At 37.9% G+C, this 22,896-nt stretch overlaps 1 protein-coding gene across 1 annotated transcript in view; it reads right to left on the reverse strand.

Annotated features, from left to right (window-relative positions):
• LOC133516622 (transmembrane protease serine 9-like) overlaps positions 1–22,896 on the reverse strand; it is a 46,964-nt gene that overhangs the window by 15,512 nt on the left and 8,556 nt on the right. Inside the window, exons 2-8 of the mRNA XM_061849636.1 lie at positions 14,423–14,549; positions 13,625–13,660; positions 6,614–6,776; positions 2,664–2,872; positions 1,407–1,567; positions 824–914; positions 533–651 (exon numbers count right to left, since the gene is read on the reverse strand). Coding sequence (XP_061705620.1) covers positions 533–651; positions 824–914; positions 1,407–1,567; positions 2,664–2,872; positions 6,614–6,776; positions 13,625–13,660; positions 14,423–14,549 — 906 coding nt within the window. The remainder of the gene's footprint in view (positions 1–532; positions 652–823; positions 915–1,406; positions 1,568–2,663; positions 2,873–6,613; positions 6,777–13,624; positions 13,661–14,422; positions 14,550–22,896) is intronic.

Here is a 22,896-nt window from a genome sequence, read left to right on the forward strand (position 1 = left end):
GGCTCGGCTGTACGCTGATTTGATTTTGCAGAGTAAATAAATATAGAATGGCAGGTAAAACCCAACAGATTTTAACCGTGCATTCCTGAGATCATAAGGAGCATAAATGTTATATGAGTTATGTTAAAAAAAACCGGAACTAATGCGTTTTCTGCACATGACACATTATTTCTTTTTATATCTTGGCGAAACTAAACATTACAACGAATAACTAGGCTGTTTTTTTAATTACGATAATAATTGTGAGTTTCCTTTAAAACTAAACCAAGTCACATAGTGGCAGCAACGCAGCCAAAAAGGCGTTTTTCACTTTAGTTAATATAAAAATAAATTTTCACAAGAATTTATCTCTAAAACAAGATCGATTTCAGAAAACTTTGTATGCCATTTTAGTTTCTAAATGCGGTCAAGAATACACCATAAAAATCTGTTGGGTTTTGCCAGCCTCTAGTCCTAAACCACAGCTACTTTCTACGAAAATCACCGCGCAACTTAACCAACCGTCTCAGATAAATGGTAGATCTACAAATCAGTTCCCGCAGAGACAGGAATCCCGTAAGTTGGCTCGAAGCCAGGGCAGGAAGCGAGTGACTCTCGTGTAGACTCCTGGGTACCCCGGCCGTCCGCAACCAACGCCCCACGACACTATGCCTGAAAATTAGTTGAACAAGTTTAATGCTTAAATCTTTGATGAAACGAATTGGTTTATAAGTTTTATAATTAATTATTTTTCCTTAGATGAAATGATGTTTGAAGTTTTTATAGTAAAATACATATGTATATGAAAACACACATCTGGGAGAATGTTTTTACTGTTTCTTACCAACAATCTGGAATTTGTCTCCCTTTTGTAAAAGTAGAGGCCCACCACTGTCGCCCTGGCAAGAATCGGTAGACGCTCGACCGGCACACAGCTGAAAAAATATTATTATTTGAATAGAAAATAATTACAAGAAGCAATAACAGACATTGTTGAAACCTGAGAAGCGTATTTGAATTATGGAAATATGATACTGATTCAATATATTATTTTTAAAATCGAATAGGTACGATTGTTCTAGTCAAAAGTCAATAAAAAATGTAACTAAAGATCTCCTTGTATTTCCCGCCTTCTGGCGTGTTACTATAACCCCCTAGATGCCCTTTTTCTGAGGGATATATACCTCATTTCATTTACCATGGCGGGATTCCACTTGAGACCGTCATTAGGCGTAAACAATACAAGTTGTGACAACAATAGATACCCGCTTTTTGCGGCGTCGTGCCTTACATGTAACTGTCCAGTTTATATCATTTTGTGTAATTATTTGAACACACGATGGCTTTGAAGCGCAAAATTTCTTTTTGTGCAGTTTCAAGTGGAATCCCGCCATGTTAAATGAAATGGGGTTATACCAAATACCAACCATGTTGTTAGTGATCCGGGAAGCTCGGTACTTCATCCCGCGACACTGCGATAGCGACAGGATGGGCACGCGCACCTCCTGCACCACAGCCGGCAGCTGCCCGCCTTCTGACGTGCGACCCCAGCCAACCACGATGCCTTCTTTACCGGAGGGATCTATACCTGAAAACAATGGTTAACAATGTCTTCATTGCCTCTAAATTGGAGAAGCTTTTAGAGAAAAATCTGTGAGACAGGACAAAGTGGCGTATAAAATATTTGCATATAGATAATTATGATTTTGTTTAAACATCGTTGGCATGGAATATGGAACAAAGCCAAAGCTTTAGGCGCAAAAAGTCATATCAAAAAATAATCAAAACCAATACAATAAATAAAGTTGAATAGGAATTTGATCTACTTATGCACTATTTCGCACGAAATGGTACAGAAATCAAATTCCTTGACCGTACTTTTAAAAAAATCTTTAGTATTGTTTTCTTTTCGTTTGGTAGGTAGTTAATTATTTACTATGGCTTCGGTAACAAGTGTGCTGTTATCCAACTTTGTTGCTCAGTAACTAATTAACTCGGACGCTCCACACTTTCATTAATTTCCAGTCGAATGATAACTGACTCGTCGTTGGCAGGAAATCGGAGTGTTAGCATTTGAATGAAAAGGTTGTTTGTGTCGCGTTGTTCTATATCGTTTAAATCGTTCAAGGATGTGTTATGTCGTAGTTCACATTGAAGCTGCACTGTCGTACGATGGCGGCAACAGATACACCCCAGGCCAAAAGTATGGATGCAACGTTGGTTTCTTGAAAAAATTGGTTTCTACTATTATTATTACCTATTGTATATTGTATCGGTAACCAAATTATATTAGGCAACCCCAAAATATTAAAAATATACCCGAAGTATTAAAACATCCTAATACCTATATCGTAAAAAGGTTACAAAATATAATTTTGTAGGTAAAAGTTACGTATAAAGGCGCAAAATTCATTTCTTTTATGGGAGGACAACCTTCCGCGCCTATTTTTTTTATAATTTGCCACCTTTTTCTACTGACGGAAATGGCTCGCAAAATTATAGGTACCGCCCTTTTTAATTTCTTTACAAAATGTTGTACTGGCAAATGTTATATTATCATTTCTTTTTTCTAATTGGCAATGAGTAGTATAAAAATCACAGGTGTTTTATTGCTATACATATAAGCTTGTTTCCATCCTTTTGGCTCGGGGTGTATTTTGAAGCTTTCAAGTGATGTTACTTACTAGCTGGTGGCAGACAGATGGGTTTTATGATCTTGGAGAAAGTGACCGGCTTGCGCAGCTTGAGCAGCGCTATGTCGTTGTTGTAGGAGTCCGCGTCGAAGCTCCGGTGCCGCACGATGGAGGTGACAGCGCGCATGATGGCCGCACTCTCCGTCGTGATCGTCTGGTCGTGATCGCCGAGGATCACACGGATCTTCGAACGTTTAAGCCTGAAATAGAGAGAGCAAAACATAAGACAACTACATAAAATTTTTAGTGAAAAGCTGTGGCAAATCTGCTCCAGCACGTAAAACAATCAGTACCGAAAATTCACTACTTTGGGAACACTAAAGACGCCGGTTCGAATCCGGAAGGATTATGTCAAAGATTGTAAGTATCGCCAAGTGCCTGCTAAATCAGCTATCACAAACTCGTACTCGTAAAACAAAACGATACATATGACGGTTGTTAGTAATGGGCCATTACCAATGGCCTATCGTCATGACACCACCTTAATTAGGGAAGTATACTACGTGAACGTCCATACAAAAAGAGAAAATGGTATTGAGAAGAAAAGTATTTCATGTCTTTTAATTTCATTCTCTGTAGGTACCGCTTACTACTTATATATATATATATATATATATATATATATATATATATATATATATACTTAATGGAACCCAATGTGTGGGAGGCCAATTCGAACGTAAGCTTCGAAATCTAAATCATGTGAATCAATCCTTGTATTAGGTTTCAAGTAAATAAAGATTTATTTATGTCAGTTATTACCTAGTTAACATTCTCGCGTGGACGTTTTCAGAAAAAAATTAGGGTCCTATGACTTTAGTATATTTTATTCTTCATGAAATACTGTACTAAGCTATATATACCTTTTAAATATAAAAATTATAAAACATCTCATTAGCTACTCATTCATTGTAAGCTAGAGGGGGGCCGAATATAGCGATTGCCGAATACAAATATTCGGTCGAATGTACGGTTCAGATCTTACCGAACCGAATATTCGGTTCACCGTATGTATGTACTTGTGTACATGTGTGATGTTTATCTGTAAAAACATAGAACAAGTGAATTTACTAAATTCAAAACTCGTGAATCATTTGCATTTTGTATCAAATAGTAGGTATTAGGAGTATTACCGGTTTAGAGTATGCACTTATGAAATGCACTTATCACAACTAAAATTAGACCTTAATTCGAAGGAATTAAGCGTCAACATGTGTCCACTTAAAATCATGTATATGCACGTATTATTATTCTACCGTAAAATACAAAGCATGCGATACGTTTGCGTGTCGGTTTGCGATGATTTATCATTACGTTCTGCTGTTTTGCATCTTACGACTAAATTACTAGTTCACTTCTTCAAGATTAATACAGTGGTACAAAGTGTCGAGATGTTGATTTATTCGTACTACTAAATATTTATTGAAGATAACACTTAATTACACAACAACGTAATACATGTAAAACTTAAAATCTAAATCTAAAAATAAATAAAACTAATCTTAAAATAAATAATTAAAAACTATCCCCCTGCGGCATGGTGCCGTAGATGCTGGCAGCATTTCCTCGTTGTATCGCAATACTTATTCTCTGTGCGAGGAAGCTGCCAGCTCTACGATCACCGGTAGCGTCTGCAATTTTTTTGGCTAATTCCTTAAATAGTGTAGATGCATTCGGACCCCACGGGCCAAGGGTCTCGACGCCAAAAGGTAAGAAATCGTATTCGGGGCCGAGACCCCGATATTTGATTTTTTTTTTTCGTACTACTTATCATGTAATTATGTTTACAGTACATATGGTGCTACTTTATAGCACTAGTGCGAAAATAAGCATATTACGTTACTGTGTCGAGCATTTAAAGGGCCATATGTACTGTAAAACGTTGTACGATGCATGTGCGAATAGGTAATTCGCAACTCGTGTCGAAAACACTCTATTCGGTAGTGTTTTAATTTCTCCCTACTTGTTGCAAACTTCCTATTTTTCGCAACATATCGATATTGATTTGGATTTGAAAATAAAGATATTGATAATGTCTTTCTTTTTGTTCAATGGTTTTATTACTTTAAATACAGGGTGTTTATTTAGTCACCTGCAATAATCTACGGGGTGAATATATATATAGGTCATACTCAGCAACTTTTACTATGGGACCAACCCAGAAATCGCGAAAAAAATTTGGCTGTTTCATACATTTTGGCTGTCTGACCTTACACTTAATTGTATATGCGGTATTGTTTTAATACTTATTTAAGTAGTATGTAGTATGTGTGTTTCTGTTTGATAGTCTCCATATTTAGCTCCTTACACTACCTGTTGACTTTTGTATGAGTTCTGCATATCCCGCTACCTAAAGGTTGTCTGGAAGAGATCGCTTTTTAGCGATAAAACCGCCTGTTATTACCTGGTTCTATTTTCCTGTAAAATTTATTTATAGTTTAACATGTATGTGAAATGTATAATTGTTGGTGCAATAAGGAATATTTACTTAACAGATCGCTAGGCGGAATGCACATCACATATTAAGTATGTGTTGAGTAGTTCTATTATTACTCGTATGTACAATATTGTACACATTAACATGCAACATTGCGTTGCTATAGCTAGTCCTACCTAATGCAAATTATTTTAACTGCAATTTGCACTCCTGACGGGTTTTTTTTCGGATGTGAGAAGGTAAATTTCGGAAGTAAGATGAAGAAAATCAACTACTATTCAGATCAGATTATAAGAAAGATATTGGATCCTCTTATTATTGGAGATACAAAAGTATTGATAAACAAACGTATTATACAAAAGTATTGATACCTTCAACGTTTTGATACCTAAATGATGTCCTTTAGGCTCCAATTATATCAACACTTCCCGATATTGGGCCCGAAATCAGTCCCTGATATCAGACCTGATAAAATTTACCCAAGAAAGAGTATTTTTCCGTTTCACGTCCCGCTCGCGTCATCCAAAAATTCTAGTAGGTATTTGAAAATGTAACACTTTCCTTCAGAAATAGGCAACAATTTGCACGTTTTGGGTGTTCTGATTTAGATTTGCATTCTTCTGTAACAATGAATGAGTAGATGCGATACAAATGAGAGTTCTGAGATTGAAATTAGTATGGGTCACATTTTTTTTGGCATCTTGTTGGGTAGATGAAACATAATATTCAGACATTTTATGTTAATAGAAACACATTTCTTTTATTTTATACTTAACACTTGATTGATAATGCGTTAACATTTACCGTCAACATTATTCTACCTGCCTAGAGTGCCTAGGTCTTCTTAATAAACCGTAATAAGGAAATCCTGAGGCAGCGAGCGTGTATCATTATTTCGCTCTCACTCCGGCCTGAGAACCTGATAGTCTATACGTTTACCTACTGCCGTGATCACTTCCTAAAGCAGAACACTTTTACTTTTCACTACAACTAGCATTTTTAAATTATATGTAGTCCTTTCAAATTCAGTTATAATATTTGTAACATTTTCATATTTTTATTTTCCAATTATTCATTTACTAATAAAAAGTTTCAAATACATTGTACAAATTGTTGTAAATTACGAGTATTTCCGATACCATTTTTAAGACGCCTCACACCATCATCTAAACAATTCTGCTCATTTTAGATCTACAAAGTTATATTTATCTATTAAGTTTCAGAAACATCGGAAAAACTTTGCTTACCAAAGTTATCGTAACTTTCAAAAATCAAAATGAACACACCAACTAGTTGATTATAATATCTTCAGTTTCAGAGATATCCTGAACCAAAATGTCAGCGGTAACAATGATTAAATTGGTCACGTTTATGGTTTGCGGATTTTCGTTTTCAGTTGTTTTCAAAGTCACAATATAGATCAAATTTCATTAGTAAAACAACTATCGTGTTAAAATTGTCACATATATATATTAAGAAATGTGAAGTCATCCATATAACTTACTTCCTCACGCAATGCGCAGCCGTTAGCACATACTCCTTGGTAAGCAGCGACGCTCCACAGTGGAACTGTCCATCGTAGACGATCCTGGCCATCCACGGGTAGCGATTAGCCCCTGCCGGCACGCCGCCCACGATGCGGTTCTCCTGGTTTGATCCGCCGCACTCTGTGAAAGCGAAAGCAGTTTGTTGAACCCTAACATAGTAGATATCTAGATGGAGCCCTTGACAAACTGGCTCGGCCGCTTTGAGACCGGGAAATTGCTTTATACGGTGGCGGTTGTGGATATCAGCTTAAGGAAGTGGATTCGTGTGAACTGTGTGGAATACTCTGATGATTGTTTTGTGACAAAACAAAGTGTGGAAGTATGTTTATATTATAAACATCAAATTTGCTTAGAGTCTGTGCGGAAAGAGAAGAGTCGTGGAAAGTATGGGGCGCAAAACATTCCACGACTCTTCTCTTTCCGCACACACTCTATAAATTTTGCCCCGACGTATGAATGATGCATTAAAAAAATGCGACAAAATCAGAATAATGACATTGATTAAACTTTAAAGTTTATAGCGATGGTTGTTATGATGAAATGAGCCTTAATATCGTATGATAATCCCATAAAGCCCAAAACAGCTAAAACTTCTTCATTATTACTTATTTTACATCGTAAAGTGGATTATATTTTATTTTAATCGTCGCTTAATCTCAATTCTTATATGGCACCATATATCAACTATTTCAAGCCTACCTGGCGATACCTTTGCGATCGTTTTCCTGTCATTTAAAAGCTAGCAGTTGAACGGTTTGCGACCACCATACTTCACTTTCTCCGATGGCTGCAGTTCAATGCACATGGGGTCGTTCTATTCTTGTTAATGATTGTTTACATATTTCTTGCACTCTTTATAAGATTGCTGTGCTGTAACAAGACTTTGCTTTCGCAAGACGATTTTAAGTGTCATGTCTGCCTGGTTGTTAGTTTTTATTAGTCCATTGCTACAGTACAAAATGACTACCTCCATTGTTATTCAAACTTAAAAACATTAAGGAATACATTCACACATAACCAGGAGTTATACACATTATGCGGGGTTGTTAATATCTACATATTAATAATTTCATATTCATTGTGCTAAATACAAGAAAAGTTAAATTAAGTGCCATTAACTAATAGGTGTTTAACAAGTTGATATACTTTAATTAATAATGCAAAAAGGAAATGCGAGTTTTTCAAATTGTTTTCACTCATAACTTAAACTGAAACAGGACCTAATCGCGTGCACTTACTTTTATTAGTCTGTCGGCACTGGCAACGTAATGAATGATGCATTCGAAATGTCAGGCCAAATAATAAAATTAAGTTCAAGCGATTAAGTCCTTTTTGTTTCAGTTTACGTGCTGTATTTCTTAATTACCTACTACGAATAGGTATCTACATAATATTATAATTAGTAAGTGCCTGTTACACACGGAACAATATTAAACAAACGGTTTACAACATTCATTCACACAATATAAGTATATAATTAAGTATGACAATTTGACATACAACCTGAATAGAGTATGTGCTTACTACACGCACTTACTAAATAATAAATACATAATATGTATGTGTGAGCTGTTCAAAATATTTATGTTCATATAGGGTTGATCATTAACTTTTCCGCTGCACCTTTAGGGCGAAAGTTTCCAGGTAAAGAAATACATTTAGGGCCAGCCAAGAGTTGGAGTATCAACATTATTGTCATTGTAGTAAAGCCGTATGAATATATTTTAGGCGAATTGTGAGAAATAGAGATGAAGGGGGTGGCGTCCGACTAAGGGTTGCAGAAATAACACACGTCCGTTCGTTACAGTATTTAATCGAGACAAAGAAATCTAGTGCTACCCACTTATTTATTAGCTAATATATTTGGCTAAGTACCCACATACATCACACCTCCCCACTTAATCATGAACTACATATACACTATAGCATTTCTGTAATACTACAAGTACCTTAAACTAATTATAACTAATCTATCTCTAGTCTATGTCTACGACTTGGCAACGGCCTAAGCGCCACCGGCGATCGCGCTGGTAGCTGAGGACGTGGGGAAGGATTAGCCGTAACAATTTCATCTGACGTTTTACTAGGTACTTCCTCCTCTCTTACTGTCTCGGTCCCTTCCTCCCCCAGTTCCACCAAACCACCCTGTTGCACCTTGGGACTCTCTAATTGTTCAGCCTGCTCATCACCGTCGGCCCCCCGCTCCGTAGGACACGGAATGCTCGATAAAGCTGATCTACGCCTTATTTGGTCTACATGTCTAACTAGAAGTCGGCCGTCTCCGTTATCTAGGGTATACCGACGTGAACCCTCCTTGCCTACCACAGTACCTTTAATCCATTTATCGGCGCCGGTATAATTTCGCGCCCAAACGGTATCTCCCGTTGCCAAGTTCCGCTCCGAGATGGCGCTCTGAGCGGCCTGCACCTGGCGGCGCTGCGCGTCACGTACCCGGTCTTCCAGCCCGCGATCACTACGCAATAAGTCTAACCTCGACCGTAAATTTCGTTTTTGTAGCAGCATCGCTGGGGTTTCTCCCGTGGTACTATGCACGCTATTCCTGTACGCTAGCAGGTAAGTTTGTAATGCCATGTCTACATCTACCCCGTCTCTAAACGCTTTCTTTATCGCCCGTTTACACAACTTTACCGCTTGCTCCGCAGCTCCATTGGACGCCGGGTGGTACACGGGTGAAAAAGCCTGTTCAATCCCATTTTGAGTTAAGAATTGTTTGAACTCTGCGCTTGTAAAAGGCGGTCCTTGATCTGAAACCACGACTGACGGTAGTCCAAAGCGAGCGAAAGTTGCCCTCAGTTCCCTAATTACGGCGGACGAGTTTGTGCGTGACATCTCAAACACCTCGATCCATTTTGAGCTCGAGTCAGTGAGTATTAAATAAGTCCTACCTTTGTATTGTAAAAAATCTACATGAATCCTAGTCCAGGGCTGCGTAACGTACATCCATGGACTTGGCGTAGCCCGTGGCGGTGCGGCGGCCTCCGCTGCGCATGTCTCGCACGCCCTACACAACGCCTCCACATCCGCGTCTATGTTAGGCCACCATACATAACTACGCGCCTGTGATTTCATTTTAACAATACCCATATGACTAATATGCAACTGCTTAAGGATCTTTTCTCGCAACGCATTGGGAATAGTCATCCGATATCCCCACATCAAGCATCCGCGGTCAACATATAACTCGTGCCGTCTTATAAAGTACGGCTCCATCTCCTCGTCTGGGCAACTAGCCGGCCACCCCGACTGCGCGTATGTGATCACCCTACTCACTATCCTATCTTTGGCTGTCGAAACACGTACGTCATTATTAGTTACCGGTAGAAAGCTTTCCACGAAATTTACGTAAGTGACTTCCTCTTGTCTGTTCAATCCTCCCTCTTTTCCCTGAGGTAACCGCGATAGCGCGTCCGCACAGTTCTTTTTCGAGGCAACATATTCTATTTGATAGTCGTACCCGGATAAAAGAACCGCCCATCGTTGTATGCGCGAAGCTGCCATTACCGGGATCCCGACCTTATCTCCAAAAATGTACGTAAGCGGCTTGTGATCAGTCCGTAATATAAACTTGCGACCGTACAGGTACTGGTGAAATTTACGAATTCCGTAGACAATTGCTAGCGCCTCCCGGTCTATTTGTGCGTACGCGCGCTCCGCCGCTGAAAGCGTGCGCGAGGCATACGCCACGGGCCGCTCCCCGTGCTCCGTGGCGTGCGATATCACCGAGGCCACCCCTACTCCAGACGCATCACATGTCAAAATCAGTGGTAATTTTTCTGAATAATGCGTTAGCACTTGGCTCGACCCGAGCGCCCTCTTGATTTCTTGGAAAGCCGCCTGACACTCCCTATCCCACACGAATTTCACTCCACTTTTTAATAAATTATATAATGGTGCCATTATACTACTTACATTACCGACAAATTTCGCGTAATACATAACCATTCCTATAAAGGCCCTTAATTCGGATACATTACGTGGCGCCGGCGCGGCTTCGATGGCCTTTACTTTTTCTGGGCAAGTATGTATACCGTCTTCACTAATAACGTGCCCTAGATAATTAATCGATTTAGCAAAGAAAGCGCATTTATTTTTTTTTACTCGCAACCCGTAAGCTTGCAACCGCTCGAAAACCTTGACTAAATTGTCAATATGCGATTCCGTATCGCTGCCCGTGATAATCACGTCGTCGAGGAATACGCCTACGTGTGGCAAATCTGCAAACATTTGTTCCAAACGCCTCTGAAATATACCTGGGCTCGAGGACAATCCATACACAAGACGATTATAACGAAATAACCCCTTATGAGTATTAATCACGGTGTATTTCCGAGAATCGTCCAGTTCAAATTGTGCGTAGGCCTGGGATAAATCGATCTTACTAAATCGCTTCCCTCCGTACAGGCGCGCCAACAAATCTTCTACCCTAGGTAACGGATATCGATCGACTTCTAGCATTCTATTTAAAGTTAGTTTGTAATCAGCGCAAATTCTTACATTACCGTCCTTCTTTACAACCGGGACTATGGGGGTAGCCCAGTCGGAGCGGTCGACGGGGGTGAGTACGCCGTCGCGCACCAGCTGCTCTAGCGCGCGCTCCACCGGCGCGCGCAGCGCGTACGCCAGGGGCCGCGCGCGCAGGAACACCGGCCGCGCCCCTTCCCGCAGGTGGATGCTCACGCGACCGCCGGTAAACCGCCCCAGACCATCCGCGAACACGTCACAAAATCTGGAACTGAAATCCGCCAAGTTAAACTCATTGTCATTTACCTCAGTACTATTCACACTGCGCGGTCTGCATGGCGTAGGTATAGGTATATTTAATTCCGCCAGCCATTGTCTACCTATCAATATGGATTTAGCATTTTCGATTACATACATCTCCAAATATTCCTGCCTATCTTTATATTTTACCAGTGGTTTCACTACACCCACCGGTTTTACAAGCTCTCCAGTGTAATAACGTAATCTAACATTACTATCCTCTAGTATTAACTGAGAAAACAACTGTTCGTAAACTTTTTTGCTAACGCATGATATCGCACTGCCTGTATCACATTCCATATCAAGGTCAATGCCCTGCACAATTATTTTCATAAAAATGGGTTTGTAATCCGCTGCCCTTAAGTTATTAACATGTATGATAATTACCTCGTCACTCATGTCACTGTCCTCACTATATGTTTCCCGCTGACTGGCCATGTTCATCACGTCCACGCTGTGAGTATCCACCATTAATGGACACACCCGCTGTAAGTGTCCTTGCTTGTTGCACACCTTGCACACGTAACGGGTGAATCGGCAGGTTTCCGTGCCGTGCGTCCCGCCGCAAGCGTTACAGTGTGTGTCACGTCGCTTTCCCGCCGACGCCGCCGCCTGCCAGCCGCTGGCGCGAGCACCACGACCAGCGCTGGCGCCTCGCTCTGCGCCGCGCGGTTGCCATGCTCCCCGCGCCGCCTCGCTCCTGCGTCGTGACAAACTCGCCGATATCGCTTGACAAGACGCCGCCGCACTTGTCCCGTCGCTAGCAGGCTTTCGCGACCCCTCGACCATAGCGGCGTCCTTCTCAGCCGCTTCCATACTAACTGCCAGATTAAAAGCTTTAGTGAAATCTAGCTTATCTTCAGCAAAAAGCCTTTGTCGAATGGTCTCGCTCTGAATTCCACATACAAACTGATCCCTTAAACTTTCTTCGAGCCACGCCCCAAAATCACACGTCTTAGACATTCTTTTCAAAACTGCCACGTAATTAGACATCGATTCACTGTCTCCTTGTTTTCTATGCCTAAATTTATAACGTTCTGCAAGAACACTGGGTTTCGGTTGCAGATGTTTTTCTAAAATGGTAGTTAGTTCGGCGAATGTTTTTGAAGTAGGTTTATCCGGCGTACATAAGTTGACTAGGAGCTCATAACACTCGGCACCAATCACGGTCACTAACGTAGGCACTTGCAACTCAGCTTTAATGTTGTTACACAAGAAATACTGTTCAAGTCGTTCTACATATAACCGCCAATTGTCCGACGCGATCTTAAACTCGCCTATTTTGCCGATTGACATTGTTATTTATTTTTTTCACCAACACAACACGCACAGTACACGCACAAAAGGTCCGAACGACTCGTCGCCACTGAGAAATAGAGATGAAGGGGGTGGCGTCCGACTAAGGGTTGCAGAAATAACACACGTCCGTTCGTTACAGTATTTAATCGAGACAAAGAAATCTAGTGCTACCCACTTATTTATTAGCTAATATATTTGGCTAAGTACCCACATACATCACAACACTATTTTGTAAGCCAGTTTTATACTTCTAGTGGAACCCAGAAGGTATATGTATTATAACTAGGTGCAGTCAGCAAAACTATCAGCTTAGCACTCCTGTGTGTGCAGGATATATAATTATATTTCTATACAAAGATACATATGTAGGTATTATAGAGAAAGATTAGTCACACTTTTAAGGTGTTAATATTATCAGATTTCTAAATACATAGTTGTACCCACCTGTGCACTAAATGTACCTGTACATTGACTGTAGTAGGTTATAAACAAGCCTCATTTTTCCAAAAAATATAATATTCGAGTAGAATACGAATCATACGAATCAGAGCGCTTACCGCCAACATTGAAAAATGTTATCTGCCTCTCTAACACTCTTGCATATTTCGAGAGATACAGAGGCAGAGATAAAGAAATTTCATTCATCGCAGTAGGGCCTCAGACTACCAGTTTGAACATATTTACTTATAATACAATACCTAAGTCCTAATCTATATAAATACAAATATAAACATTTACAAATTAAGCATAGGTACAGTGCATGTTGTGGAATGTGCATAACTAAATTAACAATAGGTACTAGGATACTGCGGATACTAATTCTACTACTGGTAATATTAGATTATAGGTGCATTTCGGTAACGAGTGCTATTAATGACACAACTTACCTATTTTCCTAGGAAGAGGATTTGCTCTGCCGCACTCTAAAAAGTGAATTTGAATGCACAATTAGAACTGCATGTAAGCGCTAAAATTTGTGAATACATTTGGACCATGCAAATTTCAGTGTAGCATGAAAATTTGTGAATAGATTTGGACCATGCAAATTTCAGTGTAGCATGAAAATTTGTGAATTATAGATTTGTCCAGTGTATAATAAATATGTTTAGACGTTTGAGCAAGATTAAAAGACACCTGTTTGAGAACCAGCTACTTGCTGTAGTGTCTTATAATTACAATTTTGCAACAAAGGACATGCTGAACTGAACTAAGGTACGTGTGATATTTTTACATCGTATGTAACGTAAAACATATTGTAGGGCTCCTATTGTCACCCTTTGGATACGGAACCTTGAAATAACTCCATTAACCTGGCTAATATGCAAACAATAAAAGTTTAGACTTGTTAGCAACGTACCATCGGCCGTAAAAGTACATTGTGACTTTTTGAATTCATTCATAATTTCTTCATGCCAACTCGCAGCTCACTGTCCCGGTATTTCAAATAATTGGTTAACAAATCAAAAATATGTAAATATATCCAATAAGTAGAATTATACCTATAACACATAGGTACAAACACTTAGACAAAAGGAAAGATAAAATCTCAAATTGAGTCAAAGTAACAATTACTGAACTACAAGGTCTACAAAAGTGGATTGGTCCGACAAGAATATTGGCAGTAAGGTACAACTGGCTACATCAAAAGTGCCGCAATGGGAAGGTTGGTGAACGTGAATACTTGCCACATGAGCAGTTCTTGACCTGCGAGTCATCGTCTTCCTCCTCCACACTCTGCTCATCCAGGAGTGGCACCTCCAGTCCGAAGATGGCATCGAAGAGAAACCGCTGGCTTCTGTTACCTGATGACACCTGGAAGTTCAAAAGAACACATTACTTCCTACTACATATTTGTATTAACATCGTACTTGAATGTGTTTTGCTGGACAGGGACCCAGGGACATTATTTTTATATTTAAGACTAATAAAATCTGGCCATGCATGATATGATAAATCTTTTGCATTCGGTAAAAAGATATACCAGATCATGCATGGCCAGATTTTATCGGGTACAGATTTTTATATTACGTCGAGGGTCCTATAATTAACCGAGCGTTAGCGAAGGTCTCCATTTCAGCTTGGGCAAAAATGCTTTCGTATTTCCGGACTCCGGATGTTCTTCTCTGCAGACCGCAATTCACAACCGATTCTCTTGAAATTGTGTGAGTGGGTTAAATGATTAAATATATATTTTTTTAAGTTTTTGGCAATTTTTAAATGGCGGAATCATGGGGGTTCTCGAGTGGTACAGCTCACATTGTATTTATTGACTGAACACAGCGCAAATCTCCTGTGCAGCTTATTGGACTCTTTTTTTGTGTGTCCGGATCAGAGAGCGAAACTTTTGTGCCGTGACAGACGTATGACGTCAAGGTAAATACAGAGTGTTTTTATTTAGATTATAGATACTTACTCAAATAACAACTTATTAGCCTATTTAGTTTACTGATATTGAAACTTGAGTTAAGAGTTTTTATACGTACTGGCCACGTATAAAAACATAACTAACTGTTTCTCTCATGTTAAAAACAAGATTGGTGGAAAAGACATCCAATTTCTGTTTACTTATTTTTTTATTAGTAAATTGTAACAAAAATATTATTTTTTGAAGTCGGAATGGAATCTATTCAGCCGTATATGCGTTATTGACGGCCATCAATTTCTTTTGATGGCTGTCAACAACATTTGCTCCAGGTGTGTTTATAGGAATTATGACCAGTGCGACGCCAATTTTGTTAATTCAACAATTTTTTTTTGCCCTGAATAAACGTGTGAAATGTAAGTATATATCTAAATATTAAGGAAAAACTTTGTTGTGTTGTTTTATTCACTTACACAAGGAATAATATTTTTTTTTAATAACATTACATTCGAATTAGTCATTACCCAATAAAAAATGTTACTCGTATCGTTTTTTAATGTTTACATTATTTTTTGTGTAAATAACCAAGCATTTTTATAAATAAACAATTATATATATATATATATATATATATATATATATATATATATATATATATATATTATCATTATTAAGAATCATTGAGGTGTTACAATGTTGTTTTTAGAAAACATCCTATATGCGACTTAACTTCATAATGACGTCACCAGAACCAAAGTTTCGCTCTCTGGTCCGGATCTTCTCCTTTACAGCTCGTATTTCTCAACCGAATGTCGTGAGATTTATTGAGCAGGTTCGATACTATTGCATAATTTGGTCGATGCAGTTCTGCATTTCTTTTCAAAATGGCGTAGTTATGATACTTATGATATAGGGGTTCGTGAGGTCTACAGCGCACAGAGCCACTAGTTACATGTAGTTTTGTCAGTCAAAACAACACACCTACGATTACCGTTTACTTACATAACTATCTAAAATTTACGTGACCCATCACGCGACATCAGAAAGGCCATAAAACCAAAAACACAGATAAACTTGCCGAGATAGACCGTCCCAACGGAAATGCACTTACATAAGCATTGTTTAATGTTTATTTAAAGTTCACAGCAGCTTCGCTTTCGCAGCGCGCACGTGCATTACCGCACTTGCGCAATGGCAAAATAATTGGCCAGTAATGTCAATGTTGCTTTCACAATCTCAAAGCCATGTTCCGGTGATCTGATATGCCATTACTTTTTTCGTTTTGCCTAGTTTTTGTTACACTTTCATTCTCATCACATCTGACAGGCGGCGAATTGTGGAATGACTCAACAGGGGAAGTGCCACCACAATAAAGTCAGGTAACTAGGGAACAAATCAAATTATTTTATGAAACAGATTTTGATTTGTTTTTTAAGTAGTCACACTACTCACTAGTATACATAAATTAATTAAATTATAAACTGAAATAGATGTAATTCACCAAAGAAAAAAAAAGAACTCAAAATATGTTACCCAATTATTATTTTTTTTGTTTCCTAGTTCGATAGATCCATCTCTCTCGCTGTATCGTAATCCAGAATAAGGATTCGTATAGCAGGTGCAAGCACACACTGCTCGCCCTTAGAGTTGATCAGAGGCGCCTAACCTTTTCAAGATAGTACACCAGAGAATTTGGGACGGGTACCGCCGTGGCCGAGTGGTTTAGTGGTCAGGAAGGTAACTGCGTAAGCTGAAGACGCTGTCTCGGCCTCCGGTAGACTTGGTCACTTTTTCTTGCTGATTGTATGATATCTATTTCAGTTTATAAGCCAGGTAATACTTGGAGACGACGATGGTAAAATGGTTTTCATTTCTCATGCTCTGCAAGTGGCTCATCGTTTATCTATGAAGCAGGTTGAAAGTGATAGGTTTAGGCCCTAGGGCATTTACTTTCCAAATGCGTTCTTTTCTTTTTTTAACATGAGCAATGAAAAATCGGTTATGAATTGAAATACTGTACAGTCAGCATCAAAAGTAGTGGATCAAATAACGCTTCATAAGTATCTACCATTCTTTAACCGCTTAATAAAAACTGATGTCTTTAATATAGAACAACTGAGACTGTAAAAGATATACTTTGGAACGTGAATTTTAGAAATTTATCTATATTTGGAAAAGTTGTCTGAGATGTCAGATACTTTTGGCGCGTTGTTTCATCCGCTACTATTGATGCTGACTGTACAACTATATACTTAGTAATGTTTTGTAAAATACGCATGTATTTTACTTTCCTTGTATTGGAAATTAATAGTAGTGTTTAATTCAGGTGAAAATCACCCATTCCGGCTCAAGCTAAAGGCCATATTTCGCCTTTGATCCTTTCGTTAACAATCTACTATTCAGCATCATAGTGATTGCAACCAACTAACGTTCATTAATTAAATCTGCTAAATAATGTGGTACGTAATGTAGTACCTTCTGTAGCTATTTATTAAATAAAATTTTTCCATTTTGCATAATCATCATGGAAGTATTAGCCAGTGAATGCGATGAGATTTCATCAGTAAACTGTGTTATTTGGATGACCTATAGGATTAATTACCTACAACATAAATCGATTTCAGGATTTCCGTGATATTTTTAATCAGCAATGAATATTATAAATTAGTAACATAGTATTGTTTAGATTACATACTTTAAAATTCCTACTTTTCCTAAATGATTGCTTTTAACGAATGTTTATTTTTGTTCGCACTGTTAGCAGATGTCTCTTATCCCTTTTGTTATACTTGCAAATTCTTTCTGTTAAACTCAAACTCAACCCACTATCGTGGGCAATCTGTTGACACCTACCTATATTGTACAGTCACGTATGAAAATATCGATACGAAAAATGTGCCTAAAATATGTATACACTACCTTAATATATGTGCAATAAAGTCTTGTATACATATTTTTGGCACTTTTTTCGTACCGATATTTTCAGACGTGACCGTATTGTCAGTAGAACTTATTGTCAGGCTATAAGTTAAGTACTACGCAGAGATAAAGATAATTTTATTGTCAAAAACGGTGTACAAAGATATATAAATGACATGTTATATCTTTGTACACCATTTTTGACAATAAAATTATCTTTATCTCTGCGTAGTACAATTTTTTTACGTATTTACTTGTTATTTTTAATGTACATATTATTTATAATTTAAAACTTCGGAGCCTGACAATAAGTGCTATATATTTTCAGTCATATTTAACAAAACTTCCTTATATCAGTCGCATTCCTATGTTTACAATAATAATATGAGCAGCAACACACGTTCGCTTTCCCCGATATGTGTTCTGACGTAACGTCAGTGACGAAACGAGACGTCTTTCCATTACGTAACCCGTTATGGCACAAATAATGAGGCTAAGGTTGAAACTCTATCATGAATAAACTGTTACGCGTGATACTAAACAACTTGTAAACAATAATATATTAGTGTTATGGCTTTCGCTGAGCTATAATACTAATAAACAGCATTTACATTGTGCAATGCGCCGGGCATGTGTTATATTGCGCTAGGATAATAATGTTATTTTAATGAAAAATGAGAATAAGTAGAGGAATAAAAATAATAAATCTTTCTTTTACATGCGTTTAATGCATTTAATAAAACACTCTCATGATACTCAAACATATTATAGTATTTTATACAACCGTGATATAATAGAGAGCTTTATAGTCGAGTACAGTGTTTAGGCCACAAGGCGGTATACAATACTTTTTCAATGAGTCAACTAAATAATACTTTTTCGTAAAAATAATACTTTTATAGAACCTAAATAATTAAACAAAATGAGATGTATCTTAGTGGATAAAAAGATAGTACAAAAGACATCAACGCACTTCCTTCATTAAATAGTAGCGTGTTGATGTATTTTGTGTTTATTCTAGGCTTTGATGAATACATTACAGTTGACTAACGCGTTTCGTAAGAATTCTTTATAGTTGAGTCGGGATCCTATAGTGAAAAGTAGGTACATGCGATTACAGTTTGGTATATATACGAAGTCTTAATTAATTCAACCATTAATCAAGTAGGTTTGGTACCTGACTAACCGTCACCAACGAAAGTGCCTAGAGAATTAAAATAAAATAATCCAAAATTAAGTAACATAAATATCATTCGTGCGTCTTACACGTTTTTTGATCTTACGTCCTGAATATTATTTATTATTGTCATGCTTTTCATAATTAGAAAAAAAAACGGTCAATGTCTGATTCCGAGGCTGCCTGAAAGGTCAGCAAAAAATGAATTCTAGACAGTTCGAAGATCGCTCATCTGAATTGAAAACCCGTGACCCCATTAGTGATTTCGAAACCGAATCGAGTGAAATATCTAATACAATATAGATCGTTGGTCAGTCTGAAGTTCAATGTCTTCATGTCAGGGTCGATTGATTGTTTTGTTAACAATGCGTCGAAACAATACTATTTCCTCAGATACTATGCATACAATGAACTTTAGGTATTATGCAGATGGGTTATTTACTTAAATATATGTATGTATTTGTGTTTGGTATTTATGTTGTACAGGTTACGGTGGTTTGTGTAAGATGAGCACTATTTTTAAGTACTTTACTAAGATTTATTTATTTAAATATTATATCTATCGTTGTGTAAGTACCAACAACACAAACCTTAATTGAGCTTACTGTGGGACTAAGTCAATTTGTGTAATAATGTCCTTATAATATTAATTAGTCAGGTAGCACTTGTAGACGATGATGGTAAAATTTAAAATATCTATACATGTCATAATAGTGACTCATGAGATTTAAGACGAAAGTAGAGGACCCGTGCGAAATCGCCTTTTCATACAAACGTAGTCCTCATTCTCTCGCTACGCATCCTCGTATATCTCTGGTGGATACGCGGCCTTGAGATGGGAGAACGCTCGATACTTAGGTCATACTGGAAGTTCCTGGTTTTTTTTTTTAAATCTTTAAAAAACCCTGACATATAATTTTCATTCCATTCCTAAAATACTGTTCATCCCCGATCAAATTGTATCTAAAAATAGACAATAAATTATATTTTCAACAAATAAACATTTTCATTGCGTGACCTCTAACTGGCTCATTCCAGAAACTTTCAGTATCACGTATCATTTGTATCTGTTTTTTTTAATGCGTAAAAGGTTAAGCGATAGTACATACTTACTTTCCAAAGTATGATTGGGCTGCCTTTCACGAGGTAATTGTTGCTCTCGTTTTTGCGATCAAAATAATGCAAGAAAGTGTCTGGCGACTCTGGCGCCGCTTGCGTAACTCACAATTTGCGACTTTTATATACAATACATACAATATAAATACAGATACCTAATATTTAAGTTATAAAACTAGCAATCATTCATTCATTCATTCAATCCTTGCCATGCTACCAGCAAAGAAAGCACATAGATAAAGATAGATTTCCTAAAAGTGAATTTACGAGTATTTAGATAATTTGGATACTAAGCTGAAAGGGGACGGTCGTTTCTCCATACAAAGGTAGTCCCCATTTTCCTCTCTGGATATGAATATTATGGAAAATATTATAACATAATTTGATGTAAATTGACCATAGCTATGCAATGCCGCTACGTTTGACTTTTTTCGACTTTTTGATTATTGTAAAAATTCAGAACGAAAAACAGGTATCATACATTTTTTAAATGCTCCTAACTCTTATAATAATTAGAAATACGAAAAAACAAACTTAGGAGCATAGTGGGGGTTGATATACAACAAATTGTGTTAAAAGATTTTTAATAAAGTTAATACAGAGAGGAAAATGAGGACTACGTCGGTATGAAAAGGTGAATTCGCGAGCGCAAACTGCACGCAGAACGAGTTCGACATGAAGCCATTGCGATGTAGAGATATGGATAAAGACATATTGCCAGAAGAGCGTAGCTGACGGTCGCGAGAAATGCCGTAGAACTGAAAGAGGGACTTGAGGTTTTCAGGAGAGTGTGGATCGTTATACCCCCGACTCCTCGCTATCTCAAGGAGCGTTTTAACTATCTAAATTCTGTGAGGCTGTCGCGCATCTTCTTCTACAAAATTTTACATCACTTCATTTACTTTTCAAGCTGTCCGACTCTGGAACTTTTTACCCGTTGACGTTAGACGCGCTCAATCTCTTGCTGTGTTTAAAAAATCACTCGAAGAACATTATTTATCTCTCCCTTAGTGTTTATATAGTACATAGTTATTTTTACTCTGTGGCTGACATGCTACTGTCATATTTAGCTATTTTTCGGTTAATTTTAAATATATTTATATGTATATTTATGTATTTGTATTCCTTATATGTGTATGTTTATTCACTGTAATTGTGTGTGTGAAGGCTTCATAACGGTTTAGCAACACCTACTTTTTCGATTATCTTCTCTATTTCCGCTACTCGAAGGTTGTCCGGAAGAGATCGCTTTTTAGCGATAAGACCTGTTGTCTGCCTCTACATTTAATCAATTGTTTATTTTCTTGTATCTTTTTACTGAGGTGTGCCAATAAAGAGTATTCTATCTATCTATCTATCGTTGAGCACAGAGTATAAAGAGAAAAGCATGCGAACACTACGTTACAACTGCGTCGTTGCCAAATGGGATAGTTAATCAGAAGCTTTAAAAAGTTTTAAGTTGATTGTATCTCTTAGTGATGACATAATAATGAGAAACGAATGTGATGTAGTCATACCATACGAGTATATTCTAGACAAATTATACAGTTTTTATTATTTATTTATTCATAGGATTAACAACCCTCGCTAGATTCGCATCACTAAAATTATATTCATCAGTAGAAACGTATTAATGAACAAATGAGGTGATTACTAACTTAATTGCCGGCAAGTTATCAAATTCGTATACGTTACTAAGTAATTCCAGCACAAGTGCGGAAACACGCAAATTACGGATTACGCACACCCAAACTTGCATAACTGATCGTTTAGTGACCCAGCACGGCGGAAAAATAGTTCCTATTCGAACACATTGTATTGAACTACGTATTAGGTACACTAATGGCCTGGTAAGTGGGTAATAAACAAAGTAATGTCTATTTACGAATTAATTAGGTGAATGTATCGTAAAAAATTTGTTTCAAATGTATTAATTAGTCAATCAGGAGAAATAAAAATTGCTGGTTGAGTACGTAACTAATATTAGTTACACGATTGAAGTACCTACATATGTATAGGTATAGCTAGCGATATACGCACAGATGTGTAGGTATATTAAATTTGTCTGGTAAGGCGATGTGTAATAAACCCTCGTGGACGTCAGTGCCGCTCCGTTGGTGGGTTGAGGAACGGCAGCCACGGAAAACACGTAAAAAAATTTAGTCATCACAAACCGATAAAATTTAACCACTTCAAGTTAGTGTCCGGGATATGATCAACGACGAAATTCGCGCCAGGTCCGCGATATACACAGCACAGACACAAATCTCTGGCAGATAGACCCTGACTACGCAAACTTTTTTTATGATATAGGAGGCAAACGAGCAGACGGATCACCTGATGGTAAGCGATTACCGCCGCCCACGGACACCCGCAACACCAGGGGGAGATATCCCTATACGCTCTATAGCTTGCCGTAGCACTTGGCATGCTCACTATATTTGTGCCTTATTTCCGCCATATTTTGACCGTTGTATCCGTCAGAGACATTTATTAGACAGATCTGTCTGTATATTCCTAGCTTATACATGTCACTGGGAAATGATCAAAACAAAAGATTTGACCAAATCTCTAAGGAATATGAT

This window comes from Cydia pomonella, chromosome 3 (assembly GCF_033807575.1).
Source record: "Cydia pomonella isolate Wapato2018A chromosome 3, ilCydPomo1, whole genome shotgun sequence".
NCBI lineage: Eukaryota > Metazoa > Arthropoda > Insecta > Lepidoptera > Tortricidae > Cydia > Cydia pomonella.